This window comes from Lepisosteus platostomus, chromosome 8, assembly GCF_059453375.1.
Source record: "Lepisosteus platostomus isolate fLepPlt1 chromosome 8, fLepPlt1.hap1, whole genome shotgun sequence".
In the NCBI taxonomy this organism is placed as follows: Eukaryota; Metazoa; Chordata; class Actinopteri; order Semionotiformes; family Lepisosteidae; genus Lepisosteus; species Lepisosteus platostomus.
Window position 1 is genome coordinate 12,579,799 of NC_142618.1, and position 25,949 is coordinate 12,605,747.

Below are 25,949 nucleotides of genomic sequence, written 5' to 3' on the forward strand. Positions count from 1 at the left end.
TAATGGATTTAACCTCAAAGGATATCTCAATAATAACTCAAATTAAACTCTGAATCTTTTTTTGGAGGATTTCCTTTAGTTAGAATAACATCCCCTCTGGCACACAGAAAGAGGCCTTCAGGTAATTGCATAATATGACGGGTGATTTGTAAAAGTTTAAATTTAATCCAGGGCCAGGTACGAAGACAGTAAGAAGTAGCATAAATATATGAGAAGTAATTTACAGCAACAGCAAAATAATTTAGAAATATAAAAATAAAACATACATGTGCAGTCTTCACAGAGAGGGAGTTTAAGAAAAGCTGGTGTCTTTTTCAGAAAAGAAACTGTCAGTGTTACTTCTTCTCCTGCATTTCTTAAAACTTGCACCTGAAATAAGCATACAGTAAGCATAAACATTGAATAACCATCATTTGAAAACTAGAAAAATGCATTACACATGTAATAATATTACGTATTATTGTCTGATTGAGATCTTCCAGATTGTAAACAGGATCCCATGTGAACTCCTGAACTGGCCCATATCAAAACTATAAGTAAGCATTAGTTTCTGCTCATAAGATTTTCTGCCGCTGAGTAATAGGTTTACCTTGACTGCAGACAGACACCAATTGACCCAGCACCTCTGCATACTGTATAAACACATCCCTTGATAATGTACTGTAATATGAATGTTTATGATCAAGGCCATATAATGTTTGGGGCAGGTAAATTATATTTTTACAGTGCTTTATGAAAATATACTATAAAGGAATACAAAAAGGCATATGTGTATTAAGGCTCAATAAGCTGCTTTAAACTGAGAGCTGTAATGTAATGAATAAAAAATAAAGCTATTAACTCACCACTTCTTCATGTCGGTAGTTTCTCACATTTATTCCATTTATCTGAAAGTCAAAATAAAGCTGTAATAGAGAGTAGGCAGTTTAAAAGTTAATTTATTCAAATATACCAAAATTTACTGAAAGTTACCTGAAGGATTCCATCTCCAATGAACAGCAGACCAGATAGTTCAGCTTTAAAAATAAAATTCAAATCAGTTTAATTATATAAAAATAAACACAACGACAATAAAAACAACAACATGAATGATTAATTCATTGCTAATAATGGCTAACAACAACTAATTACAGTATGAATAATTCTTGTTAGGTGTAATTACAAAACAATAACAATTAGAAAAGATATACCTTTTTGTTCTTTGGAAATTTTTGATATAACAACAGGAATATTGTGTTCTGCACCACCCTAAAAGAAATATAATAAACAAACAACACGTGGATATTCCCGAAGCACAGAGATTGTGAAAAACAATGTATCTCCTTAAAAACTCACTTTTGATAGCTTTAAAAAAGACTTGTAGTATACCTTAAAAAAGTACGATTTGACACCTGATATCTAAAACAATGTCATTTACTATTACAATTTGGTGAGTGTCAGGTGAATTTTAATGGCATCTGGGTCACCTTGCTATTATTCTCAGGACACAATTAAATACAACTGAGCCAGAATCTTCAATACACATCTGTAATTCCATATTTATGCTAGAATTTAGCTCTTTCATTCAAATTGTCTGGTTTATGGACAATAAATTACAATACACAAATGCCCTTCTATTAGAACAGAACTGGTTATCTAAATCGAGTGAAAAAAACAGGTCATATTTCTTTTCAAAATATGAGATAGTAATCATTATTAAAGATTTAAATTAATTTTATAACTCTCCAACGTTAACAAAAACTGTATCTGAAAGATCCAGTGGCAGGGGCACAAGCTCTCATTTTTTCATTTCCATTGTCCAGGAGGTTTAATAGGTTTCTTGAAGTCTTCAACACCTTAAGATCTAGGGAGACTAAAGCAATGAACCCTCATTTATAATCAAAAGTAATAGTCCTAATAGGTCAAGTCTGCCCAATCCTAATTCAAGACATCCTGTTTCTTCTGATTCTCAATGATCTCAATGTCTCAGTGACTCTATAGGGCACATACTGTAGGTTAATAACATGCCAAGACCAACTAGAAAATGTTGGGGGAAATAAAAAGCAAAACAAAGGGGGAACAACTGGGGGAAACACTCAACAGAACTGAAAAACCACAATAAGCTGTGAAATTAAATTCCATGATGTTTTCTTTTGGTATCCATTTAGGATTTTTAGTAGAAGAAATTGAGCAACCACAGAGTATAAGAAAAAAATACTAACGTGATAAGGAAACAAACATATTGAATTGGGTGCTGTAAAAGGAAAATTGCTTTGTTTAACCATTTCAGACATTAAAACATATTATTCTAATTTTATTAGTATTTAATAATAGAAGGAAACGGAAATTCTAACTTTGTGATATGAAGTACATTTAAATAATAGCAAAAAAATGGTTAATCCAGAAATATATCGATTATATCATACTGCCTATAATTGAGATTAAATATCTTAACTGATCAAAAGTAATAAAGCATAAATTAATTATAACATAACAGTGTCTTATTTAATGATAAACTAAGAGTAAATGTGATACATTATAATTCAGTAATACAGTAGGTCTAAAAATTACATAAGCTATAAATCTGAATATAATCACAGGCAACCTGGAAATAAGAATAAGTAATGTGTGGAAGAAAATCTTGAATACATTTACCATCATGAACTTTAAGGTAAAACATGAATTTTAATGTTGCAATATTTGAATTTGCAAAGTTAAAATCATGTCTACTGTTCAGCAGAAACAACAGAATCATATAAAATACTCATTAGGATATGTATCAGATCAGATCCAGGCAGACACTTGTCAAGTGAAGTTTGACATTTTTGAAATTGGATAAGTGCAAGATATTATTGACTCATTGCTTTTTTCATCTAGTCAGTGTTGTGAAGCAATAAAAAGGCCAATAAAGTTCATAGATATAGGGCTCCCAAGTGGTTCATTAAAGTTGCTGCTCACTGAAAGCAGTTCAAAGCGAGTTCAAGCCTGGGTCATGTCACTAGCTGAAGGTGATAGGAATTCCCTAGGAGGTAGAACACAATTTACTGTGTATGACTGGTTAGGTCGGGGTTTAAATGGTTTTCTGGCAAACAGAAAGTCATGTGACTTGCTGGGTAACTTCCACCTCTTCTTTTATACCTCTCATCTCTATGGAGCCTGCAATGTATCAAATGGCAAATGGCTCTTCAGGTTGGTGTGTTGGAGGAGCATGTGTGTGTATCTTATTCACTCTAGATTGGATAACAGTTATTGCCAGAGACTCTTAATCTTGGCAGTTTCAAATTGAGTAATCATATTATAAAAATTGTGCGATATATTTGTTTGAATATTGTTTTCAGTTTTGGTTACCATGCCATGTGAAAGTTTTTGCAGTTCTACAGGTAATGCAAAGGAGAGCACCTAGACTACTTATTTATGGGAAGGAAATGTCATACTCCGATTAAGGGACCTGGAGACTTTTAGCTTCGAATGGAGATTATGTGGGGACTTGATTCATATATTAATTGTCTGAGTTTGTAGGCATTTGAGACTAACTGCTTAGCCCCATGGCTGAAAGGGACTCATTGGGATCCTTTAAGGATTTTTACCAAGAAACACATAAAAAACAAATGACAAACTTAACAGTACATTCATATTAAAGGACAGCAACTTAAAGGAACAAAAATATAAATCTGTAAGCACAATTATCCAGTTACAAGTATTCAATAAGTGGGAATGGATAATTAATTAAAAGTACTGGAAATATTGATTACAACCTACTGCTTATTCACTTGCATATGTGGAAAATCTATGATACAATTCTAATCAGTATTTATCTCTGGATGTGTGGCCTGTGACATGATTAAATGTTTTTAGTTTGGCCCCCTTTAAAAATGAGTTGACACCCCTGATATAGAGCAAAAAATGAAGAGAATGTTGTTAATCACATTGACAGTTGAATTCTACAGTTTATTCCATGTGGTATGGTCAGATCGAAACAGTGTATGTCAAGCCAGTTGTGGACAGAGAGGAGTGGTCATTGGACCCTGACAACGAATGTTATTTGAAATGGCTACAAGCAAATACAAAGAATTACATATGGATCTGAAATCACAATAAATACACATCATTTTCATCTATCAAAACAAAACACAGGGTGTTTCATATGTGGTTTTCTTAAAATCTCACTTTGGAATTTTATCTGACAGCAATGGTTTGAAATGTGGTTTACTGTCACACATTGCACTGACATATTTAATGTTTTCTAGTCATCTGTGTTCTACAAATCAGATTCAGCGACGGGGGCACTACACTGTAAACAGGCGCCGTCCTTCAGATGTGACATAAAAACCGAGGTCCTGACTCTCTGTGGTCATTAAAAATCCCAGGGTGTTTCTCGAAAAGAGTAGGGGTGTAACCCCAGCGTCCTGGCCAAAATTCCCATTGGCCCTTACTAATCATGGCCTCCTAATAATCCCCATCTATGAATTGGCTTCATTACTCTGCTCTCCTCCCCACTGATAGCTGATGTGTGGTGAGCGTTCTGGTGCACTATGGCTGCCGTTGCATCATCCAGGTGGGGCTGCACATTGATGGTGGTGGAGTCCCCATTACCTGTAAAGCACTTTGAGTGGAGTGTCCAGAAAAGCGCTATATAAGTGTAAGCAATTATTATTATTAATGAGGAAAGTAGTATACACTGTATAATAGGGAACTTTAACGTTGCAATGTTTGATTTATATTAACATCCACACCATAAATGCAAAGGTTTTTGTTTTAGGGTAAGTGTTTTTTTAAGTATAATCAAGCTTTATGAGTAAGAGTCATGGCATTGAGGGAGTTTACAGCCACAACAGTGGTCTGCTTCCATTATTTAACTACTGAATAACAAATACCATGGTCAAAGTTAATTACGGAATGGTGAGCACTTAATACTTTGAAAGTTGGTTATAAACAAAAACATTAAGATAGAGAGCAAATCAATTAAGCCAAAGGTTTATTGCCTTTTGTTCATGCAAATAAATTGTTTGCTCAAACTTACATTTAATGGCAAAAACTAAATAAACACCTAGACAAACACATGCAAACCAAACTGGATAGAGTTGAAGCCCTGAATTCAGCTGAGCTTAATGAATGAAAACCTCAAAATTTTAAACTATTTTATAGACCTGTATTATACCTATATGCAGTATGTACTACATATGAATAGATTATATAAAGGTATAAGAACTGTAAATCTGAGACTATGTAATGTGATTAACTTCTTATTTGTTTTGTGAGTTACAGTACATTGCATGCATGTTAATGTTGACTCTCGGGAACAGTGTGCCAATTCAGTTCTAGGAACCTGTTTCCCATTCTGGAAACACTTGTGGTAACATACAATAAATTAATGAATCTCAAGCACCACTACAAATGTTTTGTGTGTGATTGTTTTCTGGCTTTTAAATACAGCTAAATAAATGTATGACACACAGCTATCCTACCATTACACTTGCTATTCTATTTTGTTTGCAGCACCACATCTACAGAACCCACTATTCAAATCCATCAAAGACTCGGAAACCACTGACATTTTTAAATCTTGCTTTTAGGTCTATGTTTTCGCTGTAATTGTTAATGTGTTACTTTATCTGTGATCATCGTACAGTGATTTTGAGATTTAAGAAAAAATAGTCACTCTTACAAATTATTGTTATTATTATTTTTCAGCCTTCTATTCAACAGGTAGCTTATTGCTTCACTATATATTTGTAAGCATTGACTGTATCTTTGACACTTAAGGCTGAAGAGTCTGGGAAAATACATTTATTTCTGACAGCACAGGTCAAAAGATGCATCACTTGTATATATAATGGCAGAGAAAAAAAGGTTTCACTTGTACTTGTCATGTACAATAGTTAATGTCTAGACTTTCCTAGTATTTTATGCTGTGGGCTAATCAGGGCTTTATTTGGGAATAGGTTTAATTACAGTATTTTATATTTTATTTAAAGCTAAGATTGTCCATCTGCCAGGGTAAATGTGACACAAAGCTTTTCATTTAAATCTAGGACAACTACTAAGGCCTCCAATGTGATTTTCCTTTTTCATGGTGATAAATGCCATATGTCAGCCTATATAAGCTTGTGTACTCAATTTAGGACTTAACTAGGAAACACATATAACAAGTATAGTATATTTAAGATGACAGTTCACGAAGTAAAAATTCTTTAAATGTTTTTGACTATGATGACCCAGTCATGAGTTGAAAGTTGACATTATGTCAACATTTTCTTCAGCATATTCAACCTTTTCTTCAGTTGCTTCTGAACAGATTTTACGAGTGGTTCATTAACATGTATTCAGTATTTAAGGCCAAACCCTAACTGAGAAGAAGTCAAGGCATGATATTTATTAGTTTGTTTTTTGTATTAATGCAACTATGGTGAAAGATTTTGCAAGCTTTAATCTTCAGGTGCATCATATTTCACATATTACACATTGAGTAAGAAATGTACATGAAATGGTGTCACAGTTTTTCATGGCAATAGAGGAAAATTCAGGATTTTTTGTTTTGCATGGTATTCCACTTATTATTACAGTATAAGGATGTTGTTAATATACCCTGTGTGTTTTGAAATAATTTGTAAATTTAATTATTTCTTATTTTTACAGTATATACTATGTATTAACTAAAACTCTAGAGTCACAGAATTGTTGAATACGTTTTCACAATATTTGGAGTTGTCGTTTTATTATTATATACACTTTCATTGCAGAATGACCACTAAGATATAGCTTTTTGGAAATTACTTCTGCACCCATTTGAGGGAAATGAAATTCCTCCAATATTTTTGCCTTTCATAGTCTGGTGGATTTTCATCTTCTGCCAATTGATGTGCAGACCGAACTTGGCAGCTTCATCATGCATGTAACACAGTGACAACCTCAGCACATCCATCATTCCTGCCAGTAGCACAATGTTGTCAGCAAAGTCCAGGTCAGTAAACACTTGATTGCCGAGGGTTGATCTAGCCATTCCCTGATGGACTGTGTACTTCATGATGTGGTCCATGGGTACCAGGAACAGGTCTGGAGCGATCATGCAGCCCTGTCTAACTAGCACCAGAAACCAGTCTGATCTCACGCCATCTGCTTGAATCCGTATACAGAGCTTCCATGAGGTTGACCACTTTACAAGGTAGTCCAATGTATTGAAGTGTCCGCCATAGAGCTGGGTGGTCAACTGAATCAAATGCGGCCTTAAGGTCAACATACACAACCCACAGTGGTTTGCCAAACTCCTTTCTGCCCTGTATCAATGTGTTCAGCGTGGCCGGTTTGATGGAGACCATCTACATCGCCCTTAGTCACACCGCCGTGCCTGCCAGCTTCCAGCCGGAAACTGCTTGAAGTCGCTCTCAGTGTCGTTGTGGTCTTCAGTCACATCCCTAGGCTGGGAGTGCGTTTATTCGAAAGGCATTTCCTCCTTTCAGTCAGGTGCACCAAGCCTTGGTCCAGTTATTTAACCGCCCCCAGATACTGGGCGTTGGCTCCTCCTTTCTCAACCGGGCTTGCCACCGGCTATGGCGGAGTTCTGCCTTATTTAGGGTTTTCCCAACTTACTGGAAAGAGGACTGGATCCACTATGAGATGTTGCTCACACTCATGCTGCACTCTAGTCCTCTGTGAGGTTGTCTGACCAAGAAACACTGTTTCTCCTCACAGCTGAACTACTCATCTGGATTGTGGAGAATTTTGCAGCCTTGTGTTTCTGATTCAATTGAACTTGCATGTAAAAATGATCATGAAGGTGGAATGCAATAATTTGCTGATCTTTGTGAGGTTATGACACATAGTCTCCCACATTGTGGCCTCTTATTGATGAATTGTATCTGGGTGAAACATCTTGCTGGAAAACTGCTAGAAATTGCTGGCTATAAACAATACAGCAATTAGTCTATCATTTAACATACAAATGGCAAAAGGTCATTGTTTTCTGGATAAGTGGGGGATACTTGTTACTTTCTGTATTTTCTTGCTTGATTTTTAACAGGCTGGACATATAACTGTATAAATTACCTTATGAACTTTACCTATCCAACTGTCTCACTAATGAGGTGATGTAGTACGTTTGCAACTGTGAAAGTGTTTTGAAAATATCACAGTCAAGCATGAATGAACAATTACTTAAAAGTATGAATTATTTATGAATTATAAATATTGCAAATAAGCAATATTCAAAATCTGTATACATTTTCTTATAAAAGCAACAATTATGTGCTAAATTTCTTTTGATCCTGAGTGTAAGAAAAATCATATCCCTGCCTAGCAAAGTTATTTTTTATTAGTGTTGACAGTTGACAAAGCCATCAGGAATATATAACACCCTTCTCTATAAACGCAAAATGTTGTCAAACAATAAGCTGCAAGCCATTACCATTTTTATGTAACTGTGCAGGGAGGTGTCATCATTTTTTATTCCATATTATTTTATTGAAACAGGCATTTCAAAAGAGCAGGTTATCCTTCTCGACAACTGTTAATCACATTTTTATGTAATAATATACATATTTTAGTTAATCTGTCTCTGAATGGTCTCTTTACAATTCCTTTGTCACTCAAATACAAAACTCATAATTCAAGTGTTTTAGCAAGCTGTCAAAGAGGATTTCCAATGAAAGTTTGCATGTGTGGTTGTGGCCTAGCTTTTGGGGGATCAACTGCACTGTCACTGCCCTGCTAATATTGGATGAAATGTATGTTCCAGAATAGTGTTTATCTGGAGGCTGGAGGCTGCAGTCATGTATTGTAGCTCCAGTACTGTTGCCCCAGTCATGAAGTTATGGTTACACTCTTTTTGGCTAAACAACGTTACAGCCAATTTGAAGTTTGGGATAGGTTTAAGGATAGGATTAGAATGAAATTTACAGTTAAAGTTACAGAAAGGCTGAGGTCACAGTTAAGAACAAGGGTTGGGAGATGAGAGAAAGCGTACTGTGTTTTGGTTAAGATGTCTTGTATACAGTATGTGGGGGATTGCTGAAACACTGTTTTATGGGACTATTACATAAAAATGGGAGATCCAAACTGGATACAATGTTTTTATTATTTAGATTCTTTATGTGTGGTCATAATATGTACTATGGGGCATTGTATCATAACCTGCCAGCATGTAGGAACTGCCCAAGCATATCTACAGAACTGCAGCTATTCTATTAGCACTACAAAGCTGTGAGGTGGTACCATAGAATCACAGACAGTAGCATGTAATCTGATCCAGGACTGCACTATTCTGTAAAAATGCCAGGTGGTGCAGTGAATCCTTAAAGGACCGTAGCTCTGTATATTTGTCAGAAAAGTAGTACTGTACTGACTGTAGTAACTACAATTAACACATTACCACATTATTATATTAAACATTACCAAACAATTCATTTTTTGTAATATCATCTCATAAAAAAAGAATAATGTATACTATTAAATTGATAAATAGAAAGGATTCATTTGATTGAAATGTTTTATATGTTTCTAAACAGACAAAATATAATGCAGCAAACTTATAAAGAAACCATGCATTCACATTTATAAATATAATAAAGCATTACCTTCTACCTTTCTTTATTTCAACACAAAGTAAGGTAAGAAAACATTGTTTTGTTTTATTATAACCAAATAATAATGCTTATCTTTTTATAAAAACAAAACACTGAATTGATACTAACATTCTAAACAACCTATAAATGTTGTGTGATTGAGAAATATTTAACATGGGCAATTAAGATTCTGTAAAATTGTACTGTTTTATATTCAAAATGTACCTACTCTTACTTCGCATGTCCTTAGGTCCTTGTCTCACTGTTGAACTTGAAGTAGTCCTTCAAGATGAGTGAAGGATGGTGTCAGTACCTTTCTGGACTCTAAACACTTGATTAAAATTCCTTTGTAATATCTTCAAATCAAGACTATATTAGTTCACTGCACTAATCTAGGCTTGCCATTCCTTTTCTTTCAAAGGCGTTAATATTCTTTCTGTTACAAAGTGACCAACCCTGAACACAATGCTCTGATTTATTTCTTACTTATTGTATACAGTAATTTTAGTTTTTACTTTTCTAAGTTTAAATCTAACAATGACCCTTAGTGTTTTGATTATTCATCATAAATGAATTATTTTAAGTGCCCCCTTGTTTCAGATAGAATACAATTACAATTAAACACACACAAACGCACTTTAGCATTTTTATAATTACTTTTTAATACTTAATATTATTGACACTAGAGCAGTTTAGTATCTAGAAATTTAGTATCTAGAAATCTTCAGGGTTAATGTGAAGTGTGTTTTTCAGATCTTGATGAAAGATTGGTAATAGATTAATCCCAACTCTAATGTCATATATTTCTTGTGTGCATATGTTTATCCATTCTACAGCTCTCAAGATACATAGATTAAAACATTGACAAACTGACCTAATTTAAATATCATAAATTGTATTTAAAATCACTTTAATAAGCCACTGCAAAGGTCGGTTTTTTAACTTTTTTTTTCAAAGCAAGAGGTAGATGTTAACATAATGAGATGATAAAAAAGTATATGTAATCTTACATAGTTAAAACCTAAAATATTTTTATAACACACTGAACCAATTTGACCAAACTATCACTCAGCGTATACTGTAATAAGTGAATGTTGAAACCGCACTTTGAACAAAACAAAAATTAAAAATGCACAACTAAACTATCAGTCAGAACCTTGAAATGGTAAGATATAATATTCTGTGATACCTAAGAGGAAAAAATTGTTTACCTTGATACTTAGACCAAATCCTCCAATTGTTTGTCTCCTGATTGTCACAGTTCTTTCCTGCAACAAAGTAATGAAAGGGAAGTGACTGAATACATTTTAAATGATTTCATCTCCTACACAAATCAAAAGAAGGCTGAAATTAAAAAAATAAATGTAACTGAATCTCTTACTTTTACTATTTTTAATGAATCTTGAAAAATCAATTTGTATCAATGACAATTATGCAGTAGATAAACAGAAGCTAAATTAGAAAACGTAGTACAACGTAGTACAAACAGTTTTGGTTATATACAGTAGTATTTTATCTATATATTCTGAATGATTAGAAAAAAGGAATAGATCATTTGATCAATTAATACATGTTGATAAATTTGTCTTCATATACACCCCATTTCATTGTATGATTATGAAGAATGCTGTAAAAAAAATATTTTAGAAAAAGGTAATTTAGCTTATTAAACAATTTTGAATCAGGGATATCATCAAGACGAGATGTTTTTTCACAGTCTTTGTAAATCATCTCTTGCTAATGATTCAGGGAAGTTACATATTTTGGCTATTAAAGTTAACAATTAGTTTAATCAGGTAATTAAAGTCTTTGCTGAAAATAGATACTCTCACATTTAAGAACTGGATGTGAACAGTACTAAGCACAAAAGCAGCATAAGCAAACAGCTCTGTGAAAAGTTTAAATCAGGATAAAAGTCAACGTAAATAATATTTAAAACATCTTCCTGAAATATCAGTTTTATCTATGTTTCTTTCTCAGTGCACTAGCTTTATTATGGACATGTTTTTTTAGGCAAGGAGGACCACATTTCTAAAAATATTCAGGCATACCTAAGAAGGACGTTCCTGCGAAGGATGCTTTATGTACCTATTTACAGATGTCTACGCTTGAAAAATTATTTTTTCGTAGAACACCTGTCTTGCCTCCTGAAGAACTGACTTCCCTCTAAAAAATAAATATATCTTCCTGTAAGCTTCACTGAGTCTTGGAGTATCTCTGTACTGCAATTTAAAAACTTGGACTGTGAGATGCCTGCAAATGGAGGTGTAGTAGTTTGAAAAACAGCCAGAGGCAAAATAGTGTAATGAGCACAGGGGTGTCCCAAGCCCAGGTGCTAAATGAATCCTGACTATGAATGGTTCCACAACATAGATTTGTTTATATAATGTGCATTTTTATGTTCTGAAGGAATTGCTTCCAATACATAATTTGTTTTCTGGGAAATTAACACCCAAAAGGAGGATTTTAGAAAAGACAACTTTCAAGATTCCTTCTATTTGTTCATAAAATTGTTTTTAACAGCTTATTTTAATAGGATTTGTACCCCTTTAATTTTTGTTTTTATGTGTAGTGATGGCAATGTGTTCTAGAATGTCCATAAGTATGCATTGTTATGGGATAGTTCAGCCAGTAGTTGGTCAGTTACAGGAATGAGCCAATCACCTTTCAGATGGAGGATGGGTGTCTGGATGGGCCACTGTAATTTTTTTCTGACAGAACTTCCATTATACTTATGAATTTCAAGTGACTACATTTTCAGTTTAAACCACTCTCTCATCTTAAAGGTGTGATAAAAATTATAGAAATTAATTCAATATAATGTAATTAGTAAATGAAAGAAACCTTTGAAGCTAAACATAACACATTCACAGTTATGCATGTGTATTGTTTCAAATTCTGAAAAATGTATATTTTAAGTTGTTATGCTTAAATATATGTATGCAAACCAACTGTGGCAGATATGCACTGCAACTTGAATGATGTATCATATTTTGATTTTTTAAAATTTTATATGTTTATTCTCACAGGAATAAATATGAAAACATATTGCACACAATCATAAATTGCAGAAGTCAATTTAGGAAAAAGCTCAGGTGTGTGTTTACATGTTTCAAAATTAATGAATCAAAATGTCATGCCAATGTATGAAAAAAGAGCACTGGATGTATTAATAGTAAAGCAGTAAAACTAAACTTGATTTTAAATTAAATTTACAGCAGGATAACAATAAAAACCAGGGATCAAGTTCAATAATAAAAATGTATTGAATATCACAGTCTCTTACAGAACATTCACTATAAGCAGAGAAAGGTCACTGTTACGACCCCAAGTGCCTAGGGGTATCGGGGTGTAACATCTAGGATAATTCTTTTGGAAGCAGGTGGGTTTTGGTGAGGGACTAGGAAGCGTGATAAGGGTAAGGAACTAGAGTGGTGCCAAAGAATAGAAAATAACAAACAAGATGGAACTGGCTAGGAAAGTGAGGGAAAGCTAACTTGACTGCAAAAGAAAACCCGAAACACACAGTCTTCGGCTGTTCAACACCCTAACTAACCTCCACTGACTACCCAAAACCATACAAGACAAATGGCACTCACCCGTACTAAACTAGTGTACTAATACACAATCAACTAAGTGTGTAAAGTGTACCCAACAACCTAAACTAACCTTATATAAAAAAGTTCACACAAAAACACAAGTGAACCAGGAATACAAATAAGGGAAAACAAGAGTAATCAACAGGAGCAGAGTACAAAAGAACACAAAGGGTGAACATGTAGCACATTAGGGCAAGGTAATGGCAAAACAAGGATAAACACACAAACAAACGAAAGTACAAAGAAACTAACAGAAAACCAACAAAACAACAAAGCCGAATCTATACGAAAATACACACACAAAAAGCAAAACAACAAACCAACAAAGCCGAAGCAATAACCAAAAGCAAAGCAAAGCGATAACCAAAACCAAACGGGACCGAAGTCAAGTGAAAGGCCTTTTCCTTCTGAAAGCCTCCATGTTATATGCTGATTGATGATGACATCATACTGAAAGTGTGGTGCAATGGTGGGCCAATGGGGAAGGGAGAACAATCAAGGGTCAGCAGTGTGGACATAACAGAAAAAAACACACACAGAACACACACTGGGACGTAACAGTCACACAACTGAGTTTTGTATGTATGGTTGGTTAAATATCCTTCATGAGTAGTTTATGAACTTACCAATAGACTAGAGGATGTATCAAGGTTACCAAAGCCCAAGGTGGATTCATAAACTAGAATGCTGGATATAAACACTTTTGAACATAATGCAGTCAGAAACACAAAAAACTGTTTTTACAGAGGTTCTATGCATCATATAACATTGAAATTCATGAAGTGTTTAGTTTTGATTTGTTTCTATCCAAGCCTACCAAATGGACACTAGGCTTTTCAAGCAAAATCAAGTTTTAAATTCAGGATTTCTGAAGCATAAACTCCAGCAAAACATCCAGTCAGGTTTAACCCTAAAGCTGTAAAAGACTTTATGCTGTCCTGTTTACAATAGTATATGTGATTGATTCATGTGCTAAAAACAAATTAAATTTTTACAATAAAAACAAGGTAGGATCAGTAAAATCTCAATTTTGATTTAATACCAAAAACTAGCAGGCTATTTTAAACATATATATACAGTATACTCTATATAGTGTCTTGGTAGGTCTGTAGCTTTGTAATCTACATTATGGCAAGCTTGCGCCATTCATACAATGCCTTGGAAAGTAATTCTTGCAGAAAATTCACATTTGAACATATAGTATGTAATACAGTTATACGTGTTACTGTTAATTGATACTGCAATTAATATTTGTTATATTCAAAACATACTCTACACATTCAATGCAAAAACATAAAAAGAAGTAAATACAGTATTTAATATGAACATCATTACATAAGTGTTCAAATCCATCGCTCTGATAAATCTAAATTAGTTTAGGTGCATACAATTACTTTAACAGATCATGAAATTAGTTGAGCAGCCTTTGTCCACACTAATAATGATTTACATGTTTCAGAATATATAACTTTAAGGTCCCTCAAACAGGTAGTGAATTTCAAGCAAAGATTCAACCATGAAGACCAATGAGCCTTCAAAACAAATCAAGGAAAAAGTTGTATAAGGTACGGATAAGGAGAAGGGAACAAAAACATGTCAAAGGCCCTTAATATCTCTTTGAGCATAGTGTAGTCTGTCTTTAAAATGAAGAAAACACCCAAACATTGGTGGATCAGACTGTCCTTCCAACCTGAGCAGCTGGGCATGGAGCAAATTGATTAGGGGTCTACTGAGGCCAATGACGACTTTGGGTTGCAGAGCTCAGTGGCTGAGATGAATGAATACATCCATGGGTCAACAATATCCATATGTCACACTCACTTATATGTCATATGTAAAGGGGGCTGGTATGGAACTTGAAAAACACTCTCAAATGTCATATCCCACATGGGGTTTGCAACAAAGCACCTACAGTATGTGATGCTGCAAGTGTGTGGAAAAAGGCTTTTATCAATATTAATGCAAAGTGTTACATCTTATATTTAAATAAATGTATATGCATCCTTTTATAACTGCACAAAATGGGACACCATAGGAATGGTCTCAAAAAAATTTGCGAGTGACCATACACACATATATATATATAAAAGCAACAAATAATAGGTTTATTCCATGCTGAAAAGAGAAGAAAGAAAACACAACATTTAGGCTGTGGAGCCTTCTTCAGGTGTCAGCTGAAAAAAGGCTTCTCTTTTCCGCATGGGATAAACTTATTACTTGTTCCTTTGCAGCCTATGCATGCTGACGCAGCTGCCCACCTGAACAACTATATACATAAATATGTAATTATCTAAATTTAGTTGTTAACACATTGTTTTTATCTGTCCTTTGTAACGCCAGTAACAGCAGTTATAAGGCCACTGTTGGTTGATCCTGTTTGGCCAGGTCGTCTCTACCACAAACAAAACCTTACTGGTGGACCTGATATGGTAACAGCTAACTTTGCTACTACTTTTCTAGAAATCTAGCACCTAACCTGACAGCAATAGGATGGCTTCCCTTTGAGAGATGCTTTCTCTTTTAACCCTATAAAAGACATGAGCTCCTAACTGTACTGAGCTCAATCGGAAGAGAGCTAGTCTTCCCTTATTTGACCCTGCCTAATCAACCATCCCTCTACTAGCCAGCAGCAGCCATATCTTTCTGCAATTCATAACTGGCAACTCACTCAAGCTAAGCAGGTGTGAGCCTGGTCAGTACCTGGATGGGTTACCTCCTGGGAAAAACTAAGGTTGCTGCTGGAAGAGATGTTAGTTGGGCCAGCATTGGGTGCTCACCCTGTGATCCATGTGGGTTCTAATGCCCCAGTATAGTGATGGGGACACTAAACTGTAAACAGGCGCCGTCCTTCGGGCGTTTCTCGAAAAGAGTAGGGGTCCTGGCCAAAATTCCCATTGGCCCCTACCATTCATGGCCTCCTAATAATCCCCATCTATGAATTGGCTTCATTACTCTGCTCTCCTCCCCACTGATAGCTGATGTGTGGTGAGCGTTCTGGTGCACTTTGGCTGCCATCGCATCATCCAGGTGGGGCTGCACATTGGTGGTGATGGAGGGGAGTCCCCATTACCTGTAAAGCACTTTGAGTGGAGTGTCCAGAAAAGCACTATATAGTAGTGTTATATATATAGTATATATACTATAAGTGTAAGCAATTATTATTATTATTAATCAGAGCTCACCAGCTCCAAAAGACAACTCCATGAGTCACCTGTTTTTGAATGAACCTAAAAGAACTCATTCTCCTAACCATCAGAAGGAAAGCTAGTTATTGTCCTCACCTAGACTGTTGTTATTGTCAAGTGTTCTCTTTTCACCCCATAGCCTTTCCTTTTTAAGGTGAATTCAATAAACTACATCTGAAGCAAATTGCTTTACTGTCTGCCCTTAACTTGCTTTCATGGGAAAAGTGTCCATTCACAACTCACTCACACACATTTTTCTGAAGTTCCTAATAAGCTTATTATGCTGGATTCTCTGCAATACTTTTTTTTTCTTTAGGTGTGTGTGCAGTCTGGCCTTTACATGACAATTGTGTGCTTTCCAATTCACATGTTTTCCCAATACTCTATTCTCTACACTGTTTATTGAAATATTTTATTTTCTTGGCTTGAAAATGAAAATGTGTTTATCCTGCACTTACAAATATTTTGCTCATCCTTCTAACCTTTATCGAGGCACCCCCTTCACAGCTCTCGCTAACCTGTTACTATGTACAGTATACCTGTGCATATAAAATCATTGTCAACCAATAGTTCTAAAATAACATTATGAACATAACACTTTTGCTGATTCTGCAAACCACAAAGTGCCAGCTGGTTCTTAAAACCTAAAGTCTTAAACAAACTGTTAACAGTAAAGTCAAATGCCATAATCTTTATCTGCTTTAGAACATACGTTTTCTTTATAGCCAGATAGTGATTAAAACTATTTGGAAATTCTGCCTGAAAAACAAGTCAATTTAAGTTGACATATGGCAGCTAATTTGACTTTAAGAAAGGCTTTTATTTTTTCTCAGTTAGAACCAATTTAAATTAACTTTCTACTTCAATTTTAACTGAAAACAGCTGGAGTAAGAATTTTAATCCTATTAAGTTGATTTTCCATTGGGAGCGCTAAAAATCTTTAAAAGCTTAAGGCTGCCATTCATTTAGCTTGGCATTTTTCAGAGATGGTGTTAAACTTAATGACCTGCCTATATATTATTTGGGGTTATAAAATGATTCTATTTTTACACAGATTGCACTTTATGAGAAGTACTAAATGTTAAAACTTCATCTTACATCTTTGTATTTTATAACCAGAGCCTTTTTCTATGAAGTAGTATTCTAGTTGTAGAGTCTAAAGCAGTGTGTGAAAGGCTTCATTCTAAATTTGGTTATGCTTTTCAGAGCAAATGGAAGGGTGCAATAAACGTTTTCAAAAATACTGTTGTGTTATGTATGGAATTGTTTGTGTGGGTTTTAAATACATATGCAGGAGTCTTTCTCCTAGCACATGAGATTTTAGCTAACACAAGAGATTAACTTGGAAATGTATGGATTACAAAAACCCTTAGAGAATAACTTAATGCAGAACAGATATCAAAACTTTGCTGAAGTGTAGTTAATACTATCTGATATTAGGGTATGGGTGCTCATTTCTTGCTAACAAATTAGTCTGCATGCAACCCCTACTTAGAACATGTCTGAATAATGGGAGATTTGTTATTCCTTGTGACTCCTCAAAGGTCAGAAGAACTCTCAAGAAGTGATAAGAGTTGCACAGACATGACCATTGTCACGGACGTCCAAAGGGACTAACCGTGGGGAGCAGGAGAGCGGAAAAAGACCCATATGCGAAGCGGCAAGACGGGAAAAAGGCCCGGGCTCATTAGTGCAAAGAGTTCAGGAATGCCGTATAGAAACCTATGCCCTCAGGGAGCGGACGTGGGGCGCCCTGGTGCTAGGCGGGTCTCAGGACATCCGAACGTCAATGCTGAGCGAGGACAGAGTGCAAGACCCGGAAATATATAGCCCAAGAGAAAGAGAGGAACCGGAAGGACAACAGGCAGGAAACTAGGGACAGGACAGAGCAGGAGCGCCCTCTGGCTACAGAGGGCGTGACAGCCATAAAACCAAAACCTAGTGGCTAAATGAGATACAACCCCTTCACATTGCTTGTATGTTGGTATATGTGAACCTTTTAAACATTATTACATCACAAATGTATGTTAGCAGCCATATCACCCTGCAACACAACTGGCAATCCACTGAAGCTAAGCAGGTGTGAGCCTGGTCAGTACCTGGATGGGAGACCTCCTGGGAAAAACTCATCCTGTGGTCCACGTGGGTCCTAATGCCCCAGTATACTGATGGGGACACTATACTGTAAACAGGTGCCGTCCTTCGGATGTGACGTAAAACCGAGGTCCTGACTCTCTGTGGTCATTAAAAAAAAAAATCCCAGGGCGTTTCTCGAAAAGAGTAGGGGTGTAACCCTGGCGTCCTGGCCAAATTTCCCATTGGCCCTAACCAATCATGGCCAATTGGCTTCATTACTCTCTGCTCTCCTTCCCACTAATAGCTGATGTGTGGTTAGCGTTCTGGCGCACTATGGCTGCCGTCGCATCATCCAGGTGGATGCTGCACATTGGTGGTGGTGGAGGGGAGACCCCATTACCTGTAAAGCGCTTTGAGTAGAGTGTCCAGAAAAAAGCGCTATATAAGTGTAAGCAATTATTATTATTATTAAATATGCTAAATGAATTTATCTGATAGTTTCAGTGATTCATTCATCACATTTATAGCTATGACAGGTTAGAAGAATTATGGATAAAAAATGCCACAGAGTGCATGGAATAAACCTATTACATGTTCCCTTTCAGACTATGCATGCTGACGCAGCTACTCACCTGAACTGATGTTTTATTTATATGACAGTAATTACCTGTTGATATTTTCCATTCAGCAGTATAAATCCAGAGTCACTGCATAGCCAGCCAATTGCAAAATATTAACACACTAAGCATGTGTGGTCTATACTCAATTTAATTTTGCAAAAGAATCCTATTAAGTCTAGGACAAACTCTAAGACTAGGTCAACCACTAGTCTAGGACAACTTCAAACACATAACTGTAATGTGCCAGAAATGGACTGAAATCATGCTGACCAAGCATTCTGTCAGTGTTGTGTATGGTTTTGGAATAAGTACAAATAGACCAGGGTTCTTATCTTAAATCAGTATCTTCTCGTTTCTGATGTGTCTGATCTATTTAAATAATTTTAAGAAGAAAATGCTACTTACACTTGAATAAAAAGGTTCACCAGACACGCAGATAACATCTTGTTCTTGGATAGTCAGAATGTCTTTGGCTAAGTGCAATCGAACATTGAAAGGTTCCTGATTACCATCCTGCAGCAAGTAAATCCCAGTCTTTGTCTGAAAGAGAAATTAAAAAATATATATATTTTATGTATACAATGGAAATACACATGAATGTCTTAAAGGATTTAGTGTCTGTTAGACCAATTATTTGAATGTATAAATGCATGTGTGATTGGTTTATCTTCACATTGAGATGATGGACCAATGTAAGCAGCAGTTTAAAATAAATCTTAATAATATTATGATAACATGTAGTGTTGCTGATGAGTTCTTAAAGACTCAAACTATGTGTTGCATTTATATATATTTATGTTAAAGTTTATGTAGTTTAAACTGATTTATGTCAAAATTCAGTTTTACTTCTCTTTGGGGGTGTTTTTATAGTAAGATCTATTAATTAACAAGAAAGAGAGAATGCTGAAACAAAACCCGATATTCTAAATTAACTTCAAGACATACAGTATAAATTTAACCTCAAAGCAGAAAAATTACCATCTAAGAATTTTACGTATAAACATTTTTAATTTTTAAAAAATGATTTTGTAGTTATGCTGGTGATACTTTGTGTTTATTTGATCGCATATTCACATAACCAACTGTAACACTGACATCCAGCAGAAAATTCCACTGAAAGCTGGATGTTGCTGTGGTTACAGTTCTCTATTCATCACACAATGGCTTCTTTCAATGAATGTTTAACTGGCTTATTTATCCCTTGAAAACAAAATGTGTAGAAAAAGCATATGTTAAAGAAGAGCACTAATACCAGTTTCCACAAGGCTACCTGTATATTTGTACCCTAAATAATCTTCACTAGCCTTGTCTCTGGGAAGAAATATAAAGTCATAAAGACTTTAGGAGAAGATCAAACGGTTTAAATATTTACATTTACAATTATTTAGATTCTAAGGATGAGTAATGAAATGTACTGATGTCTAGTGCATTGCTGCAAAGTAATTTGAATAATTTCAGTTTCTTTGAATGGTGAACATATGGCACAATATTAATGTTTTGTTTTATGAGGTTCACGCCGGCAGAGAGTATATGTAAGCAGTTAAGATTTATTTGCACTTCTTTAAATCTACTTCACCATGTGGAAATATAGATTTGAGGGGACTATACATAAAATAATTCAGTACAAAATGCCTCCTCCCTTACCATGGATCTCGGAGTACCTGATTTAAATTATAATATCAAACTGAAGATTAAGCAAAAAGAATGCTAACATATGACATATGTAAAAAGAAAGAATAAAAGATCCATCTAAATCATCACATAAAAATTTTAGAGTAAGCTGCAAATATTAGTACTTCAGCTTTCATTACTTCATGAAAGCTTAGTCAAAAGCTGCAGATCTATGCTCCCTCATTCATACTGAAATGAACAAAGTCATTCTTAGGATGTTAGGACAATAACAATTATGAAGGTTGCATTGAAGTTGCCTGGGTGCAATTTAACATAGCAGATGGAGAAACCTTGCATACAGAAAGATAATAAAGCTTTATGTTTGGAACACATTACCCAACCATATTTTATGTTGAATCTGTAAAATGTTTTACTGACTTTGGAAAAATAACAAGTATTTGAAAAGAATATGAAACCAATTAATTATTGTGATATACACAATATTTAAAACAGATTGCACATGGTGAATTTTAGTTAAAAACCCAGTCAATTAATATGAATTGCAGTGTAGGTCTACATATTAAACATTGGTTCACGCTGCTTTTTCTGTATGTAAAAACATGACATGTAGGATGTTCGTAATGTTGTACCTTAAGTTCTCTTACACTTTAAAGTTCGATCCATATTTTTTATCATAAATTTAGATTTTTTTTCCCAAGTGCAATCCAAATTGTTAAATTCTAAACGGTTACATCTCATTCTCACGAATACCATAATATTTAGTTGAGAAGTTTTTTTTTTTTCAGGTACCTTTAGTGACCAGATACTAGATGCTAGTACACATGGTGGATGAGTGCCATCAAGTGGGTACCAACTCATGGCAATCCCATGGACAGTTCCATTGTCACTATCCATAGTTTTCATGGCAAGATACAGAAGTAGATTGCCAGGCCTGTGTCCCACGCAGATAGTGTGAGTGTTGTTGCCGCCAACACTGCCCCATACTGCCCCATACTGCTGCAGCCCGGGATGGGTTATTGGAGAACCTTGCACCTGACATGGGACACGAACCCACTACCCTGAGATTATGAGTCTTATGCTCTAAGTCTAGAGCTAGTCGGGGTCACTAGTGGATATATTATCTAGTATAATATTCATCTTTATTTCCTGTCTATTCCAGCACTAAGTCTTTCCTGAAAATTGAGGTAATCATTTATTGTGCACCTACCAAGACACTGATATCAAACACAACAATAATAATACATATTTATTGTGAATTTCTATGACATGATAAAAATTTTTTACAAGAACTTAAAAGAAGTGATCAAAAATAAATTAAGAATGTATATTGGTAAAGCTGATAAGTTGATTCTTTATATAGAAATTATTGTTATTACTTTAAATACCTCTATTTAATAAATATTTGTTTTTTACCTATAATTTCATAATCATTTTAGGTCACAGCAATTTCCAGGTCATGTGACCAATATATTTTGGCATTCAGCCAGTATTTCGTTTGCTGAAATGGTGAACCGAGTGCATCTGTATAAAATATAAAATATAATTTAATCCACCTAGATAATTTCACAGCAACATCCTGTCCTTTGCTTTCCTGCAGTGTCCTAGCAAAAGTCAATGCAATATTTAGAATTTTTGACCTTTAAAACATCTATTAAATCTAAAAAATGTGATGTTTCATTGCAGAACTATTTTTAGAATTTTATTGGAAGTCTCCAATATTTTTTATGTAAAGCACGTATTTTGTAACATTTACAAATAAGTGGGCTACATTTTTATATGTCATAGAAGGTGTTGTTATAAGGTCCTTAGAACTAAATGACATACCTTCAGCAGTTAAAAAGACAATTGCAGAAATAACTCAGTAACGTTCATGAGTAAAACCAATATAAACCATTTCAAATAATGTGTTGCTGCTAGTTGTAGAATAAGAAGGTTAATTTACTAACATATTGAGAGAATTTTCTTCCTACATATTTTTGCATACTAAATGGAACCTGAATAATTGAAATGAAATACAGTATAGAGGGAAAAATAATGTCTGATGTTTTTTTCTAGAACTAATGGCTGGAGATTCATTAGTAAATTCAAATGAAATAGTACAGTATTAATGTGAGGTAGAATTTAAAGCTAATACAGAATGCTCCATTCTAGATGAAGACATCATTTGATGTAATATTTCCTTCTTTCATCCTTTACCAAAACACTGAGGTATAAGACCTGTGGTGCTCTCTTCATATATATAGTAAATGTATCAGAAAAGCTATGTAATTGCACAAAGCTCGACACAAGGGCAGCAAGAAATGAGGAATTATCTAGTATCCAGAAAGCTTAGAGGCAAACATCTGAAATATTGAAGATTTTATAAAATTTGTGCAATGAATTATCAATGGGCTATTTCAGAAGTTTATTAAGGAAACTGTAAAGCACTTTGTATAACATTTAGTGTATGAGGATCTGAATAAGATGCTTGAATTGGAGGCACAGACGTCTGCTTTTCAAAAGTATTTAAATAAGAAGCAGGGGAATGATGCAAAACCAAAAGCTTGTGTCACTATACAGGAAATAAAGAAATTCAAACCAAAGACAAAGTTTTGGAAGACACCAAAAGAAAGACTGTGTGAATAGAATGTTAACTAGCAACCTACTAAGGAAAAGGTCAATTTAAATATGCCTTAAACTGCCAATTTGTTCTTTACATCATTTGAAAAATGATTCAGACCCTGTATCGTATGTATCTAAACTGCTATAATGTTCTTGCATTACATCTGTTAATGGAATGGAAACATCAAATAATTTGAGCTGCATGGAAGGTTAGAAGGAAATAGCTACAAGCTAGGTAACAAGTTTTCAAAGATAAATGTTTCTAGTTGTTTTTTGTCTTGACCCACTGACTCAATACAAAAATACTTATAGGGCATAGTTTCTTTGGTCTCTGTAGCTCATGGAAGCCCATGGTGCAGGAATCTATGATTTTCAAGCCAATGTTAAATAATATGAAATATACTTATTTTACAAATATAGGGGTAAAAAATAGAGAATATTGAAATAGAGAGCAAGATAATCAGCAATTAAAATAAAAAATCATAAATCTCAAATTGTAAAGATACAGTATGTCAGGAATATACCCAAGCAGCTGGTGCAGTTAGAAGCACTTGATTTGTTTTATTCTCTGGCACAGCTTTGGCAAAGGAGTAATGAATCAGAAGCAATTTGGGATAAACAAATATTTATTAACAATGACAGTAACACAAAATAAATAATATACAACACAACATACAACACACAAGTTATCTAGTTTACAAACAAGACACCTCAGAAGCCTACGTCCTGACCTTCCAGAAATACCCAGAAACTGCTACCCAGTATTGATAAATCCTATATAAAGCGTAACAGTCCAAAAAAGACATAGAAATGCATCCTAAATACAATACAATACAGAATACAGAATGCGTATCAAGCAAGACTTCTGTTAGCAGTAAGCAAACTGAGGTGTAATGCAGTGTGTTTTGCACACACGATGATTGATAGGTGGCACTTGTAGAGTGTTAGATGTTGTTAGTAAACGGTAGCTTTATTTAATCTGTTTCGCTACTTCTTATAATCCACTTCATATAGATTATGAAATCAGGTAACTTAAAGGGAAATTGCAGTCCCAATTTGTCAGACCTGTTATTAAATCTTGGTAACAAAATAAATTCATTGACGTTAGAGAAAAAAATGACACATTTCGAATTAATCACAAAATCATGAAATTTGTGAAAGTACTGAAAGTCGCCATGTCGACGTAACTAGCATTTGAGTTCCCATGAATTGCCATGTCATGCAGCCCTTCCTGCTCACTAATGAGTCTCTGTAATGAATAAAGTAATGGGATGTATAAGCATATACAGTAAATACAGATTGTGCAACAGACATTTCACTGCAGAAATGTTCCAACGTGATCATCATGTATGTGTGACCGTCGCAGTTCCGCGCGGGCTCGTATCCTCCGCCACCCGTTCCGTCCCGCAGCACCTGGGGCGCAAACCCGGGTCTCCGGCACAACGCAACAGGGAACCAGCCGCATGAGCTTAAAGAGTATCCGAACTAGCTCCGCTACACATGCATGAGTTAACAATAATTACTATTTGTTGACAAAACCGTCTCGAAATCAAAATCAATATAACTAGCTACTTGTACAGCTACTAAGGTATCTGAGTTATTTTGCTGAATATACAAACAGAATCACTTTGTAAGAGTAGATATACTTGAATCAAATCTACTCTCAATCTCCTTCATTCTAGCCTTTATCAACTTTGATGCTCCCCTTAGACCCTTCTCTCCTGCTCTTTGAATTCTGTTTTTTGAGGTGTGGTGACCAAAAATTAACCCAATTTTCTGTGTGAGGTCTTAGAAGTATGTTTTCAACATTCTTCTTTTTATTGTTTGTCTTCTTGAGGACATTAATAAATTTATACAAATGAGCAGATCCCTTTCATACTGTACATTTCTGCAGCCTAGAAACTTAAAATCTTACACAAAGATTCTTAGATGATCATGTATAAAAAGTGTCAATAACTATCTAAACCCATAAATAACGAATCTATTTTTTTCATGGATTTTAAAGTCATGCAATTTTAGGTAGGGACATGCTTTTATTTTCTTTAAATTTAAAAGAATCAGTTGCCCATCATGCCAGAGAATGTTACATTTTTTAATGTTTTTGGTATTTATTTATTGAACACAATGTGATCTATAAAAATAAAACATCAATATAATGTATATAATATTAACTACTTTAAATGCATATTTGTTAAAGGAGAACTCGTCCCCTGAGCAGGATTCAAACCCCACCCACCTTCCAAAATCACTTACTGAACCCATTATGCCAACAAGCTACTTGGCAGCTTAGGCTATAGCTGAAAAGGGCAGGAAAAATGTTTCCACGTAATCAGTGAGCGAATAATTATTAATGAAGCAGATGTTTACAAAGAAAGTGAACTACGGTAATAATTTTAACGATATGAATGCAATTAAATCCCAAAATATCATTATTAATTTATTTAGATACGTGATTCCATATTATATTCCCTATTAATCAAATTCTAAAAAGTATGCAAGTACTTTTGTATTCAAATAAAAGATTAAAACGGGGAATAAAGAAGGAATTTCAGAAATTAAACAAAGGTCTGGAGCACCCTGTCTCAAAAATAGACGTTTAATAAATTGAAGGTTGTGAAAACAGTAACAAATCACCCCAAACAAAATACTATTTTAAAATACAAGCAGTTTGAAATTATTAGTTGTTATTAATAAATCATT

At 34.7% G+C, this 25,949-nt stretch overlaps 1 protein-coding gene across 2 annotated transcripts in view; it reads right to left on the reverse strand.

The window, feature by feature from the left end:
* Nucleotides 1-25,949, reverse strand: part of sntg1 (syntrophin, gamma 1) — a 149,475-nt gene that overhangs the window by 20,040 nt on the left and 103,486 nt on the right. Inside the window, exons 5-10 of one of the 2 annotated variants that reach the window (XM_088642470.1) lie at nt 19,422-19,556; nt 10,748-10,804; nt 1,191-1,248; nt 973-1,016; nt 846-887; nt 267-369 (exon numbers count right to left, since the gene is read on the reverse strand). In XM_088642470.1, coding sequence (XP_088498596.1) covers nt 267-369; nt 846-887; nt 973-1,016; nt 1,191-1,248; nt 10,748-10,804; nt 19,422-19,556 — 439 coding nt within the window. Of the gene's footprint in view, nt 1-266; nt 370-845; nt 888-972; nt 1,017-1,190; nt 1,249-2,201; nt 2,339-10,747; nt 10,805-19,421; nt 19,557-25,949 lie in introns of those variants that run through there. The other variant, XM_088642471.1, reaches the window with a different exon arrangement.